The sequence below is a fragment of the Cryptomeria japonica genome, chromosome 3 (genome assembly GCF_030272615.1).
Source record: "Cryptomeria japonica chromosome 3, Sugi_1.0, whole genome shotgun sequence".
Taxonomy (NCBI): Eukaryota; Viridiplantae; Streptophyta; class Pinopsida; order Cupressales; family Cupressaceae; genus Cryptomeria; species Cryptomeria japonica.
Window position 1 is genome coordinate 975,864,283 of NC_081407.1, and position 16,212 is coordinate 975,880,494.

General features: G+C 34.9%; 1 protein-coding gene across 3 annotated transcripts; it reads right to left on the reverse strand.

The window, feature by feature from the left end:
- Nucleotides 1-9,743: 9,743 nt before the first annotated feature.
- On the reverse strand, nt 9,744-13,294 carry LOC131078381 (remorin 1.4). 3 transcript variants are annotated; one of them, XM_058016058.2, is made up of 6 exons: nt 13,182-13,294; nt 13,015-13,091; nt 11,399-11,845; nt 11,108-11,312; nt 10,493-10,574; nt 9,744-10,149 (listed from the first exon to the last, which is right to left on the reverse strand). In XM_058016058.2, the coding sequence occupies exons 1-6, from the start codon at nt 13,205-13,207 to the stop codon at nt 9,961-9,963; spliced, it is 1,026 nt and encodes a 341-aa protein (XP_057872041.2). In that variant the 5' UTR covers nt 13,208-13,294; the 3' UTR covers nt 9,744-9,960. The 3 variants fall into 3 exon arrangements, with proteins under 3 accessions (XP_057872041.2, XP_059073058.1, XP_057872039.2); XM_059217075.1 differs by having other exon boundaries at nt 10,493-10,568; nt 13,015-13,097; nt 13,182-13,291; XM_058016056.2 differs by having other exon boundaries at nt 13,015-13,097; nt 13,182-13,291.
- Between the last annotated feature and the right edge of the window lie 2,918 nt (nt 13,295-16,212).

Here is a 16,212-nt window from a genome sequence, read left to right on the forward strand (position 1 = left end):
TTATCACAATTTAAACTTTTCAAAGGTAGTTTTCCTTTATACTTACCTTTGCCTCTCGGTAACCTTCTAGCTAATAGTGCTTCAAACTCTTCTTCCTTTCTGATTTCCTCATACAGTTTGTGTACTTCCTCCATGTTCTTGTGGAATCTTTCACTTGCTCCACTGTGATCCCCTTTAGTGTAACTCATTCTATCATTGTAATCATTAGATTCACCAATATGAAGAGAACTAAATGCAGATTCAACTTTGTTTACCGATGACCCACTGTTATCAAAGTTACTTAACTCAAATGCATGTAGCTTACCAATAGTAGCATCTAAAGAAACTGACATATTAGGTATAGACCTCAATTCATTGATTGCAGAGACTCGGATTGCATAAGCCGGTAGAAGGGTTCTAAACAACTTACTTGTTATATCCTTTTCTTCAATAGTTCCACCTGCTCCTTTGATTTGATTGACAATCTCCTTTAGTCTTGTACTGTACTGGGTTATGTTCTCACCTTCATTCATCCTCATAGATTCAAGTTGTCCTCTTAGACTATCCACTTTTGCTCTTTGAACATTTTCATCTCCACCATACACAGATATGAGCTTGTCCCACATTACCTTTGCATCATTGCAGCCTTCTAGATCATTAAACTCTGAATCGGTCAATGCAGATGTTATTTCAATCATTGCTTGAATATGTTCTTGCTTTGCCTTTATCTCTTCCATTGTCAATGGATAGGTGCTCCGTGTGATGAAATCATTCTCCATATAATATACAACATATTCTCCAACTCTTGATAGGTGCAGCTTCATCCTTTTTTGCCATATAGAGAAACTTGACTTGTTCAGCTTCGGTGCATCCCTCTTATACATCTTTGCATCTTTTCCTCAAGTACTTGTAAACTTTTCCTTCCAGAGTCCAAAGCTCTGATACCAATTGATAGTTCTGATACTTAAAGATAAGTATAGATGCCAAGCTAATAAGATGAGAGGGGGGGGTGGGGTGAATCATACAAACTTAATCTTCCATAAAAACATCAGATTCAACCTCGGTAACATATACTTTAGTAATATAACCAGAACTACTAAACATGTAAACTCAAAAGCATATAAACATCATAACACTCATAACACTAGATTTAACGTGGAAACCCAAATAGGGAAAAACCACTGTGGGATTTCGGACCCACTAAGAAATATACTCTTCTAGAGTATGCTCGGTTAAAAGCAAATCCTGTTAAAGATTACAAACACATTGCTAGATGTGACCCGGTTAAGGGATTTCCCTAAGATCTGTTAGGATCTTCACCTTGTTAGAAGTGACCTTGTTAAAGGATTTCAAACACTCAATCAGAATGTCACCTTGCTAGAGGGTTTTACAAATAAGACTGTTAAGTCCATTCGGTTAAGATATTTTCTGTCACTTCACAAAATAACAGTAATAAAAATCTATCTACAACTTCACATCTAAAATGCTAAAGCAGATTCTTATTTGCTCAATACAATATAGACATAGAACTAATCTTGCCCATATGTTGGGCTCTATACTCTGTTATTCAAAACAGATCTTCAAGCTTCTGTGCCTGGTAATCACTATGTAGCATCCCTGTGCATACACTTCCCGCATACATTGTTTATCAACAGTTCCCTATTTATAAATAATTCGCCAACCGCTTTATCTCCTTGATCACATTTCTCATGATCAATCATAGCCATCAGATTTTCAAACTTTGACCAGGTTCAATGTATCCTTAGATCTGAAAACATTTTACCCCGCCTTGGAACTTGCATATATTTCTTGGAACTTGTGCTAGGGTATTGCGGTTCAATCTGAGCTGTAGATCTTCCTGCCGATTATCCTTTGCCATAGATTCTTTAACAAACTTCATTCATGACATATCAATCATTTAATCATAGGCAACTCATCAGCTTCCTTCATTAAACAATGCTTTTATTCATTCAATGCATTCTGTTATTATTTGGTTGCAACTCGATAAATACTAAACTTCACTCGGTAGACATTCTGCCTTCATTAACCGATAGCGATAACCTTAGGGTTTACTGACTAGGTTCTTTGCTTGGTAACATAGTATAGTATTAACCTTTCAATCAATAACATATGTAGGATATCAAAACAATCTAATCATCATGATCTCATCATTGTCTAACTTGGTAATAGTTGCCCATTGAATAACTTATTTCTCCCCTTATCCATCATATTCTTTCTGTGTCTTTTACCGACATCTTTATACTCATCAAATCATACTTCTCAAGATATGGCAAGATCATACTGAATTAGAAAATCAATTTCTTGACATCAATGACAAAATAATAATATCAAGACAGTAAACATCCTTAATCAGTTTTATCCATAATCATCAACAACCTTCTCAATATCCTTATTGAAATGCCAACATTTGTAACTCATCACTCATTGTGCATTAGATGCAATCCACTTTGTTCCTTCCCTAGACAAAAAACAAACGTGCCAAAACAATTTTAGCATATCCTCATTCAATGATCACACATGTCTCCATCATTACCACTTATCAGATAATAAACCATCAAACTTGATCGGTTAGGGTTTAACAACTAATAGGGTTTACCGTTTACATTACATAGAAAGGTTTAACCCTTTACACCGGTTCATCGATTCAACTCACAAACTTTACATACCAGTTTACAACATCTTCCACAAAGCTCTTCTTACCGGTTACTAGCCAATATCAAAAACAACAATATCAACAATAACATGAATACCATTATTGGTTCAATTGACATCAATGACAACATATCATTAATGCAATCTTTATGCAAAATACCAAAAAACTCAAAATGCCAAAACCCATCAATTATTCCATCAGCAAAGTGTTGAAATTCCATAAATCGCTTAGGACTTCGATAGAAGTGTGAGTAGAGCTCTTTGATTAAAATTTCAATTTTTTTTACCGAAGCATACTTGCTCACAATTCCAAAAGCTAGATTCATTATGTGAGCCATGCAGTGAATTGTAGTAATGTACAGTGCAAATGAAGTTTCAATCTTTGTACAAAGACCATTCCTGTGACCTTGCATTATTGAAGCTCCATTTGTTCCAACACACACCAATTTTTTGGCAACCGTCATGTCATCCATAACTCCATATTCAATTAAACTTATCTTTACTAGTTGAAATAATTTTTTTTCGTTGTCGCATTCTCTTTCATTTTATAAACAGATAGTAGCTGAGGTTGGTAGGCATGATTCTGTACAGTATACACATGCATGCATACCCATGAAGTATTGTCTACTATTGTAACTTCATCTAAAGAAAATGCAATAAAGTTTGACTCTCTTATTTTCTCCTTTACATCTTCTTTTTCAACCTCAGCAAGACAACTTTCCCATTCCCATCCACTATTTACTGACCAGTGTCTATTAGGATAGTTAGGAACTTTCAAAAAGTGTAATAAACCACTAATTGATGGGAATTCTGTGATAGCACGCCCTCTGCTCAAAATATAAAAAAACAATGCTTAACTGAACAACTTTTCCTAGTTGTTCTATTTGCATTGCTTTTCCAAAACTAGCTTCAATAGAACCTTTAACTTCAGCAGGCTTCGTCTATATTTTCTCGTGAAAATAATACTCTTCGACATTCCTCACATGCTTACATTCCTCCTTTCTTTTCCATCTTATCACTGATTTTTCAACTCCGTCTATCATTTGTTTTTCATAAACTTTACCCGTATGCTTTTCTATGGTGTCAAATTTTAGTTGCAACCTAATTTCCTTGTTATGTTTCCAAGTGCAAATCTTACACCTGCATTCTATTGGAGGCTCGCCTTCAATTGGATTCTCCATTGGTTCAATGAATGGATACTTTGATGCCCAATTAATTTGAAAATTCCTCACTAACATATCCCACTCCGGATCCTTTTTTTATTGTGATTGATCCATTTTTTATTTGGCTTTTCTTTTCCCCTTCCGTGCATTATCATCAATTGCATATCACCCAATTCGATTATATCATTCCAACTAACTTGGGTATCTACCAGATAATCTTCTTCAAGATCATCCTAATTTGAGATATCAGGTTCGCCATCGTCTTCAACATGCGGTGTAGGTTATGAATTTTGTACTTGTACTTGTGATGATGTACCTTCCTTATTTTCACCACAATCTTTTCCAAAGAAAAAGTACGAAGACAATGTTCTGCTTTTTGTTGGTCTCTCATGGCCTTCCCCACATTCAGGTTTCCTACCCTTCTTCCTATTCGACATCTCCAACGAGGCTGCTAAAAAAATATCAATTTATTGAAGAAGCAATAATAGACTATAAAGTATAAGATATGTTTCATTGGCCCTACGACCTACAATCGAGATGTCTAAGGTCTGAATCTCCCAGATGACCACTTGGCACTAACGGGTCCCCACTGAATAAGAATGAGCTCAATAGTGCAAACAAATATAGATAAATTCTAGAATAATATTATAACATGTATCAAAAATATGATCGCTCACCTTTAGGTCACCAATGCAGTCAACAACAATGATTTTCTTTGGTTTGAAACTTCGCTATTGATCAAAATTGAGAGTCTAGAACCCACCAGCTTGTGTAAAGAGAGATCTGATCTTTGAATGTATTTATACCAATCCTTATATGGTAAATTCTGCAGGAATTTTATATGGTATAAAAATATTTGGTGAATCTTGTGTAACTATAACATGACTTATGTAATTTTCGAGGCGATTATGGGTCGTCCAAATAATTGTCAAATACAATATAGTTGGAAAAAGTTGGGGTGAATGGAGACACGCGTCGGCAAAATGCCAGGAAAATTGGGTCGTCCTGGATAACAAATCTTCATATGCCTATAGGCGAATTATGGTCGTCTATTAAGGCAACCTTGAAGAGTGTAGGCAAAAAAATTAAATTTACCGTGTGTCCATCATATATTGTATTGGCAAAATCCTCGCATAGAAACATTTAATTACATACAACATATGGCGATCAGGCCGTGAATTTGATGGAAATTGATAATGTTCTGGCGACATGACCACCCCCAGTCGGTACACAATATTCGCCATTTCCCAGGTCACCGACGTGAAAAATTCACCATTGGCGAATATTTGCCACTAAAGTAATCTCTGACTACCTATAATTTGTGTTGTGTCTGTTGTCATACTACATTTATTGTGGGAATTAGTGTTTTATGATGGCCTCGACCGATGTCAACCCAACAATTGATGCTGGTTTTGGAATTTTGTCATCGGGCAACCGTGGCACCCCCAAACAAATGATCCAAGAAATTTGTTCCCAAGGTTTTTCACAAGGTACGTTTTCTGGTACCCCTGATGTTATTTTGTCTGTTCAGGTTTTTGATAGTGCATGCCAATGGCTTGAGCAATTTACTTTAATAGGATATTTTGTAGGGAGGGTTCCACTTGAAAGTATGCTTCATGAATGGGTTTCTAAGTCTTGGGCCCCTCATGGGGTCCACCTTAACAGTGTCCAAAATCTTATTAAAAAAAAAAATTGTTTTGTTTTGCTGAGTCCAACCGTATACATCCAAGTTGTTCTTCAGCATATGCCTTGGTATGACCAATCATTTTTCTTATCTTTTAGCCATGGTTGTGTGAGTTATCTGTTTCAGATGAAAAGAAACTCAAGGTCCATGTCTGGATTGAATTTCCAAGCCTCCCTTTACCTTGCTAGTCATTTTTACAAGTCATTGCTTAATCCCTTGGGAAGGTGGTTTGTGTTGAGTTTTACCATTTTTATCGTGCATGCCCTAAACAGAGGGTATGTGTTGTGATCGATCTTGCTCGTGATCTCAAAGATACTATTGATATCCAGATTGGTGGTCTTTGTCACACCCAGAAGGTGCTTTGTTTGAACTTGTCGAATACTTGTTTTCGTTGTCAATCTTTGGAACCTAAGATTAAGGACTACCCTTTGGTTTCCCCTAAGGCAAAGTTTTCTCCAAAGGAGCTTGAGTAATCTTAGCCTTCAAATCCCACCAAATTTGATGAGCATTGGACTACTGTTGGTTGTAAAGGGAAGCGTAATGTGAGTTCTTAAAAATAATCGACTGTAATTGCTTCTCAACCCTAGTTGTAACCATAATTGCAGCCATGGTAGTCACATGCATAGCCTCAGCCCCAACCATAACCTTAGTTTACTGTTTCAAACCATGTTTATTAGGGGAAGGATTTGACTGGTGTTAGTGTTGCTTTCTCTATGTGGGTTCACACCCCTCTCCCAGTGGCGGCAATTTCAGGTCAACCCACTACTCTCTATCACTCACGCAACCCTTGTGGGCACGATGTGGATGGTGGCCGTGCTCTTGAAAAACAAAGAGTTCCACACTCTGGTCTCACATAATAGTTTCTCCTCTCTTGAGGATGAGGATAACATGCAAGAAATTTATTCATGAATTTCTTATCAAGGAATGTTCATAATCTTATAGACCCCACTAGGAAATATGCTATGAGGAATGCTTGGCAGAGATTTCCGGGTTTAGATATTCTTTGTCTTCAAGAAATTAAAATTTCTTCATTTCTTCTCAATGTTGCATGTCGTGTTATTTGGCCAGCTGGCCTGTTTTTTGCTTCTAGCCATGAAGCGGGTCGAGGAGGTGTTGTTATTTTTCTTGCACCATGTTGGTAGTCTTGCATCGTGACAGATGGTTCAGATCCTACTCAGCAGGTGGTTTGGGTCCTTTTGTCTATTGACAACCATTCTTTTGGTATCATTAATGTTTATGATTCCAATGATGTTGTTGAGAGATATTGTTTGTGGTGGTGGCTTGCAAATTCTCTACCACATCCTACTTGGGTTTTGTGCGGCAATTTCAATATGGTGGAAGTTTCTTTTGATAAGGTATTATTCCTTTTCGCTAGACAATTGGTGAGCGGGAAGCGTGATTTTACATGTGAAATAAATTGGTCCTTTATGACCCTAATACATACCGCTGCTACCCTAACTATATTTGGCATATGTGGAGTAATTTTTGGGTTGGCTAACATAATTTTAAAACTGTTTGATCGTGCCATGATTACAACTCAATCTTTCTGTTCTTTTGAAAATTGTCATGATCTGCCAGTTATGCCTATGCCTAACATCACCTTGTCAAATCATTTTCTCATTCAATTCAATATTGATTGGCAAGTTGGTACTATTCACAAAGTAATACTTAGATTTTTTCAGCACTTCTTTGTTGAGTCACTCTTCCACGTTGGCTCACATTCAACAGGTTTGAAACCTTGAAGTCATACATCTCAGTCTCATGGATGGATTGATTGGTGGAATGGGGCTATCTAGTGCACAACTCGTTTCCTTAGAATTTATGGCTGGCAACTTGTCATTTTTCGGAGATGGCCATATAAAGCCACTATTTTCAATCTTTGTCATGTCATGGAGGATTTGTCTACCAACCCTTCTCTCCTTCTCTTTAGGTTCGGGTCACAAAGCTTCACCATCAAAAGCAAGTTGTTGCCAATTATGTAGCCCGTGGTGCTTAGATTAAGGCCAAACTTCACTGGCTTAAGGTGGGGATCAGGTCTCAAAAGAATTTTTTTCAGCCCTTCAAGCTCATTACTCCTCACTTGGCATCAAGTTCATTAAGGAAGACCACATGATGCTCTCTGAGCTAACAAATATTTTGTAGGATTTTGTGCGCTATTATGAGAAAGTTTTTATTGCTCAGGCCCCTTCTTTGGAAAGTGACAAAGCTCTTCAAGATTGCCTCTCCGTTGTTCCTTCTCGGTTGTCAAAGGCCCAAAGAACTTTCTGTGATAAAATGCTTATGATTGATGATCTCATGGAAGTTGTTTTTTCATGGCTAATGACAAAACTCCTAGTTGTGATGGCTTTCCTTGTGATTCTAATTCTAAATCCAGCTCGGTGGCTCAGCGCAAGATGCGTAGATATGCGAAATATGCTTTGAGAGTTGAAATTAGGACAAGATTAAGGAAAAATCAGCATAAAATGATAAAGGGAACAACTAGAATTAAGGGCCCAAATAAGAGTGTGATGATGCAATCAAGTGGAATAAGACCCATAATATTGAATTAAATATTAATTAACTACAATAAAGGTCCTATAATGCATAGAGGAAAGAGAAATACTAAAATAGGGGCTAGAAGAGTGTGAAATTGGACACACTAATAAAGGGTGTACAATTTAGGATGCTACAAAAAGAAAGTGAAAATGGTTCCTAGTTTGCATTTCTAGGCTAGAGAACATTTATTCCACCACATTTCAATTACAACATCATGTGAAGATTGGTCACAATATGACATCATGTACATTGTTGATAATATTACATGTATCATGTAAAACACTATCATATTACCACATTGCATGAAATTAATCACATGACCACATCACATGGATTCATATCATGTTGCTACACTATGTAGGATATTTTCATCACTTTAAATATAGGTAGAATTGTCTATCCTTTCTCTCTCAATCTTCTCATTTTTTATGAATAGGTGTAATTGCTTGTAGTTTATGGTTATTTATATTATGAGGTAGGAGATACTCATTATATATATTTCTATTATTTTAGAATTTTGTTGTTCACTCATATGGTTCATTCCTATTCACATCATGATATTAAATTAAGTTGTTGTGCATAGGAATGCACCTAAAATTTAATATTGAATTCAAATAATAAGATTTTTTTACCCCTTATACTACCCATTATGTGTCAACATGACACATGTCTATGTGACATATTATACCATGACATTTAAAGATATTCAATTTCTTACTTAATTTGATGTAAAATGTACAAATACAAGAAAAACCAATAAAGCAAACTTTAATTTTTGAAGGAACAAAAGAAGATCCACATCATATGTACACTCACACATATATGTATGTATGTATATGTGTACACACACACACACACACACATGTACATACACATATATATGTGTATATAGAGGTTAGGTTAATGACAATGAGAAATATTGAAGACAACATTCACCAACATGTAAGTCGCTATATGTATATGTACATGTGTGTGTGTGTACGCGTGTATAAGTATGTATTGTATATATGTTTATATATGTGTGTGTATATGCATATGTGTGTGCGTGTGCGTGCGTGCTCGTGTGCATATATATACATGTACTATACACATATATGTACATGTATATATACATAGATATACGTGTGCATACATACATACATATACATACATACATACATACACACACACACATATATATACACACACACACACACACACATACACACACACACACATACACATATATGTGTATTGTATATACATACACATGTATACATATACATATATATAACCACTTAAATGTTGGTGAATATTGTCTTCAATATTTCTCATTGTCACTAACCTAAATGATTACATATATATAACCACTTAAATGTTGGTGAATATTGTCTTCAATATTTCTCATTGTCACTAACCTAAATCTCTAATCATTGTCATACAAAATATGTACAAACTCTCACACATTAATCAAACAAGAGATATTAATTTCTAGATAAAACTGTATAAAATAGACATTCCATTAACCGCAATGTCTATCCAACACCCAAAATTTATCATTGACCGTATTTAATAATTAGTTGAAAAAAACTCATTACATTTTAATTTTTAATTATTTAAAATACACAATCAAATAATAACTTTGAATGCTGGATACACAATGGCAACAATTTGTGCAGGTTTGACCATCATTTTAAACAAGTTGTTTACCTTTTTAAGACAGAGGAATGTGGGGCCCAAACACAAAAATAAATCGTTTAGTAATTATTTACAAAAGCAAAGTTCGTAAAGATTGTCCCGAAGGTCTTTAACTTAACTCGGGCAAAGAATATGGAATATCAAAGAGAAAAAAAAAAATTTCACGTTACAGTTGTACATGAATAATAACAAAGCTTAAGCTTTGGTGGGTCTCATCTGATTCTTTCCTTCCCAACGTGGTGAAGTAAGTTATGAGCAGCAGTTGGTGGACATCCTGCCACTTCTACGAATTTTATCAGCTTTGTGTATCACCACTGCCATTTCAGTCTCTTTCTTGCCATTCAATTTCGCTTTCTTTCGCTCTGCTTTATTGTGAACTCTCTCCAATTCAATTTGGAGCTGCTCAAATGCTTTCGCCCTCTTTTCATTTAATCTCCTCTGTCAATGAAACAAGTTTCCCTTAGCAAATTACATACAAAAATATTATTATTAACAAGAGGGTGAGCGTTTTGTTTAAGTAACAAAATATGATATAATTTGAACATTACATTCTAAGTTTTGATTTGTTAAGGTGGTTCATCTGAGCGTTTTGTTTAAGTAACAAAACATGATATAATTTGAACATTACATTCTAAGTTTTGATTTGTTAAGGTGGTTCATCTGAAACATACTAATAGTTGAGTTTTATTGAACAAACCAATATGATTTCAGATGAGCCACCTAAACAACTTAAAACTTAGAATGTGCTGTTTAAGATTGACTCTCAGTGTGGAGATCTCACCTCAATTTCTTGGAAAATCATGTTGACTTCATTCCTTCGCTTTTCTTCCCATTCTTGAATTACACTATTCTTCTTGCTGTACCTACATATAATATATTCAATCCAAAAATGAACAGAAAGTTGTATTATCAAAGTCATTTATGAGATCAGAAAATTGCATTTATTCTTCAAATTCTAAAATTTGTAGAATAGGGTTCATCCTATAGTGTGTTGGTTAAGTGGCGGTGGTGGTGTTGTATCAACCGAATTTCAAACTCTCACTGAGCTATTGTGATCGTAGGCTTGAGCCTTCGTTGATCCAATATGTTCTCTGTTTGTGACCTCACCAGTTTATATCTCTGGATCAAAATCCAGATTGTACAATAAAAATACTTTGAATTCATTATGTATAATTTTTATACCAAAATTATAAATAACACTCAATTATCCATCATAAAATAAATTTTTAAAACATGTAGAATTAGCTGAAAACTTGTATCTTTCTTAAATGTTGTTTTATAGTTTTCCTTTTTGACTGATTTTGCTTTGAATTTTGAAGTTCTATAGACTTTATACCTGTAAGCTCAATCACAAAGATGTTGTAATGCTGGATAGAAGTTGGATTTAAGATGATACCTGCTATCAATCTGGTCTAGTTGGTCCTCCAACCAAGCAGATGCCTTTTCCTCCACCTCGCTTGACGCCCTGTGCCTATTGCTCTCCTTCTCCTCTCTGGCTTTACCACTTGAAGCTCTAGATGCTCTGTTTGACCCCTCTCTGTCATCAAATGAATGGGACCTATAAGGAACCATCTGCTTGTCCCAGCGAGAAGACCCAGAATCTGACACAACAACAACAAGTGAAACCAAATAAGAAATCAATGGAATTCAGAAAAAGCATGAAGTTGGATCTTTGAATCAAATATACCAGAAGTTTTTGAATCTTTTCTTGAAGGCACAGGCACAAGGGCCATGGAGTCCTTAGCCTGTGGATTGGCAGGGCGCCTCCTTTCCATGGAATCCTTAGCCTGTGGATTGGCAGGGCGCCTCCTTTCCATGGAAGTGGAAGGCACCAAGGCCTTTGAGTTGGCGCCCTCATCCAAGTGTCTCCTGCTGCCAAAAGAGAAAGAGCCTTCTGAAATTGGATCCATGCGACCTCGGGCTCTGGTGCGACTGGAAACAGGGCTCACCTCTGGGGAGCTGCTGGAACTGTCGGCGGCTAAGCGTGTGGACACAGCCAGTGCAGCTGCTGCCACCACTGCATCAATGTCACTACTATCATCGCTCGAATAGGAGGGCCGAGATGTGAAGAATCGCCTCACCTTCCCTCTGCCTCCTGACCCAGATCTCTGCTTCTCCATATGACCTTTGCGCTCTGTAAAACTTACACACAGGATCTCAGAAAGCCCACTGAAAAATTATATGTTGGGTCAATAGTCGCTCACTTGTATACTGAGAAAAGTTTCTAATTAAAAAGAATTTGATATTGGTAAGTGAAGAGCATGAACTTGTATACTCAGAGAGAATGATTAATTAGAGGAATTTGATACTCATAAGTAAAGAATAGTAATTTTATATTCAGAAAAGAATTGCTAATTAGAAGAATTTGATACCCATAAGTGGAGAGCACCAACTCAGAAAAGAGTTATTGATTAGAGGAATTCGATAGAATTTGATACTCATAAGTGAAGATCACCAACTTGTATACTCAGAAAAGAGTTACTAATTAGAAGAATTTGATACCCATAAGCAAAGAGCACCAACTTGTATATTCAGGAAAGAGTTACTAATTAGAGGAATTTGATATCTATACACACAAGTGTCAAAAAATTGTTATTTAGAAGTGACTCATATCTAGTTAAAGATGCCCCAATAACTATGAAAATTGTCAATACTTATGCACAAATACCTCAATCATGAACTATAGGTACCAATAAAGTTGCACAACTCTTCCAATTTACAAGTGGATAGCTATTGATACATGTGAAATTTATTAATGGGTTTTTAATTATCAGTTTTTAAATTTATTAATGAGCTTTTAGTTATCATTGTTTCTGATTTCTTTAAAGTTAGTAATTGGAAGTTGGATGAGCAAAGAGTGAAGGGTCATTAGAGCATCTATGCCCCTTCCCCTAATGCATAATTACTGGCCCACTTGTGCATAAGTATTAGTTCAATTGTATAATTTTATATGATTGTCAAAATGAATGGTAACATAGCAATATAAACTTAAGGTAAATGAAGCTAGCTATAATAGCTATGAAGAGTATACATTCACATTAAAAAAAACTGAATGTAGAATAATAACTTATTGTTTTGTTTTTATGAGTTTCTTTACAAATACATAAACAAGTTGTAAGTTGAACACTTTATACAATGGATTAATATCCTAAACCCTATGCTTCACACATTTTTCCCAAAATCATTTTTACTGTAAATCTTCATGATAGTCAAGCCGATCCACTCTTTTAAGACCCCCAATTAAATAAAGATCATATGTTTCTTCAGCAACAAGAAACAAAAGAAGCTAAATATGATCATTACCTTTACGTGAATTGGTTTTCTGCTGTTTCCTCTGAACATCTTCCTCCATAACATTCTCATCGGTTGCACGAAAAAACCTAGACCTGAAACCAATGTTAAAAATTGAATCTGGAAACCCAAATAAACAGTTTCAGAAGAAAAAGAAAAAAGATGATTGTGGTTTCTACCTGATTCCCTCAACGATATTCTCCATTGCTGCAATTTTGAAAGATGGTTCGAACAATCTATGAAGACAAAGAATTCAGTAAATGCCCATTCTACTCACACATATTTAAGCAAAACTATGACGCCCCTGGTGGCATTATGAATATGTAGCTCCTAAGTTACATCCCATGCAAGTTATTCTCCAGCTCAGAATATATCTGCATATTTTTTGTCGACCTTCAGCCGGGCGAAAAGAATATAATTCGCTAAGCCGCCGGAATAACATAAAGTTTACTTTTTTTTTTTCTTGTTTCGCCATTGTTTAGTCTTCACTGTCAATCTTACATGTAGCTTTACAACACAAGTATGAATGAAGAATCTGTGGTCTGTGTGCCGTGGAAGAGTGAATTGATTAGATGCTCTCGCTAAATATAGAATTCTTTCATATGTTGCTGTCTCATCATATACAAGGTGATAAAGTTGATATGGTTGACCCTGCAATCTTAATCAACGAGGTTTATTTGTCTAAAGCACTTCTTGGTGGCCCATAAGTATATTCATTTACGTGTAAAACGATAAGTAAAATTTCTTAATGTGCTATCCACTCTCATTAAATAAATGCTATGCAAGAATCAGATTCATATTCACGCTCATTCAAGAAGTCTTTAATCTATAAATAAAATAAGATAATAATGAAATATTATATTATATTATATTATATCAAAGATTTTATATTGTTCTATTATATTTTTAATATTTGTTTAATGTTTGAAATGCGAGTTGCTATTCAAAATAGCATAACCATGATAACACAACGATAGTATGAAAGCTAGATATTTGATAAATCTTCAAAGATAGAAGATTGATAGGAAAGCTTGCGTACTTGTGTAGATAGATAGGAAAACTTGCTTGTTTGTGTAAATAGATAGCTTCATAATGATACTCTTGCTTGTTGATAAAGCTTGCTCTTCAAAATAGCATAACTATGATAACAGAATGATAGTATGATAGCTTGATACTTGATAAATCCTCAAAGATAGAAGATAGATAAGAAAGCTTGTGTACTTGTGTAGATAGATAGGAAATCTAGCAGCTTTCTTGTGTAGATAGATAGCTTCAAAATGATACTCTTGCGTGTTGATAATGCTTGATAATAATGTTAGCTCTAAGGGAAATGAGTTGATGGAGGGTTTTATTTATATGCTTCACTTGACATTTGATCAACAGATAAATCGGATTGATCAATGGATGTGAACATTTGAGATATGGTAGGAGCTAAAATTAGTACATGGATTGATGAGGTGGATTAGTTGAAAGAATTAAATAAATAAAATATTTATTTAATCGCAAGCATGGTTATATATATATATATAATTTTTTAAATTTTAGAGGAAAAAATATAATGAAATTGTGCAATGAGTTTTAACTAATTAAATAATTTTAAAAATATTTGATTATAGTGGATCAAAAGATGAATTACTTAAATAAGATTTAATTAATGATAGAGGAAAAAATATGGATAGAATTAATATGGATTTAATCAACATGGATAGAAGAATTAAATTATGGATTTAATCAATATGGATAGAAGAATTAATGAGAAAATGATGAAACAATAAGATGAAAATGCATTACTCATATTTAGATGTCTACATTTTGTCCCTCTTTGAAACAATGCATTTTGTTGTGTTGTCTCAAATAAAATGATCTTGATACAAGAAATATTTTGTTGATGATATAGCAAATGGAGGTAGGATGTCCCCCCATGAGATTGATCATAAAATAAATAAATTTTAAGTCAATTTTTTTATAGGAAAGATATGCAAGGTTGTGGATTAGGGATGAGTTAGTAAGGAAGAGGAAATATGATGAAATGTAGGAAGATGAAGAATACGTTACATTGTTGATCATATATGAGGTGAAACCTATAAATGAGTGTATAATGTGGAAATAAGGATTCATTAGTTTAATGACATAAACAAGGAATGAAACTTATTTCCAACCAAAATACATTAAAGGGGGATTAAGATCAATAGGTTCAGCCTCAAATCTATGATTGAAAGGGCTAAACATACATTGGATTTCACTCTCCCTTTTTTTAAGTTGAAATTGAATGATTGAATATGGGAACTAGGGCTAATGATGGAAAATTGGAAGTGATCAACATGCACAAACAATTTCAGAACAAATATGTAGACATCAACTATAGATTTGGAAATTGGAAGCAGAGAAGAACCCGTGGTTAAAAAATGGACTAAAAAATGTGGGTCAAGGATGCTAAGTGACCTTGACCTAGAACTATCAAATACGAACAACTATTTTTTTTTGGAATCGGGATGTCGCTCTGAGTATCTCCCCAAAAATTCATCTAGAAAGCATCAAGCATTGATGTTAGGCAACCTTCTTCCAGTACTAAAATTTCTACAAATATGGTTCTATGTCTGTATCTTCTCTTCTCATATCTATAATTTCTACCTCCAAATCCTATCACTTGCACACATGAGAGAGGAAAAAAGGTGTTGTGTTAATAGGGGTTTGCCTAGGTCAAACCTCGAGTTGGAATTAACCCTTCAATGAAATAGATAAATTGAATGGAAAGCTTTGAAGTAAAATACAAAATGTTATACCTCAAGATTTTTGTAGTTGTTAGTGGTGATGGTGTGATGCTCTTTGAATGTGACCCACAAATATTGATACAATAACATAACATAACAAGACACAAAAGAATAAATCATGAAAAAATTCTTGCATGAAGATTAATGGAATTTGTTGCTCCATAATGCTCAGATCTTGAAGGATGTGCTAGGATAAAATGCTTCTTGAAAGATGCTTATAATGTGTGTGGATTCTTGTGGTTGTGGATTGATGGATGCACGGAAATGAACTGAAAGTATTTTCTTATATAGGATTCTCAAGTTATTTCACAAATTAGGTTGACCTCCAACGGTCATATTGAAATATAAAAATCGGGGATCGACTAGCAAGTGCTAGCCATTGACATATTTAAATATGGGCCTTTTTTGGAGGTAAAAGGGCACCTAGTACCCTTGACCA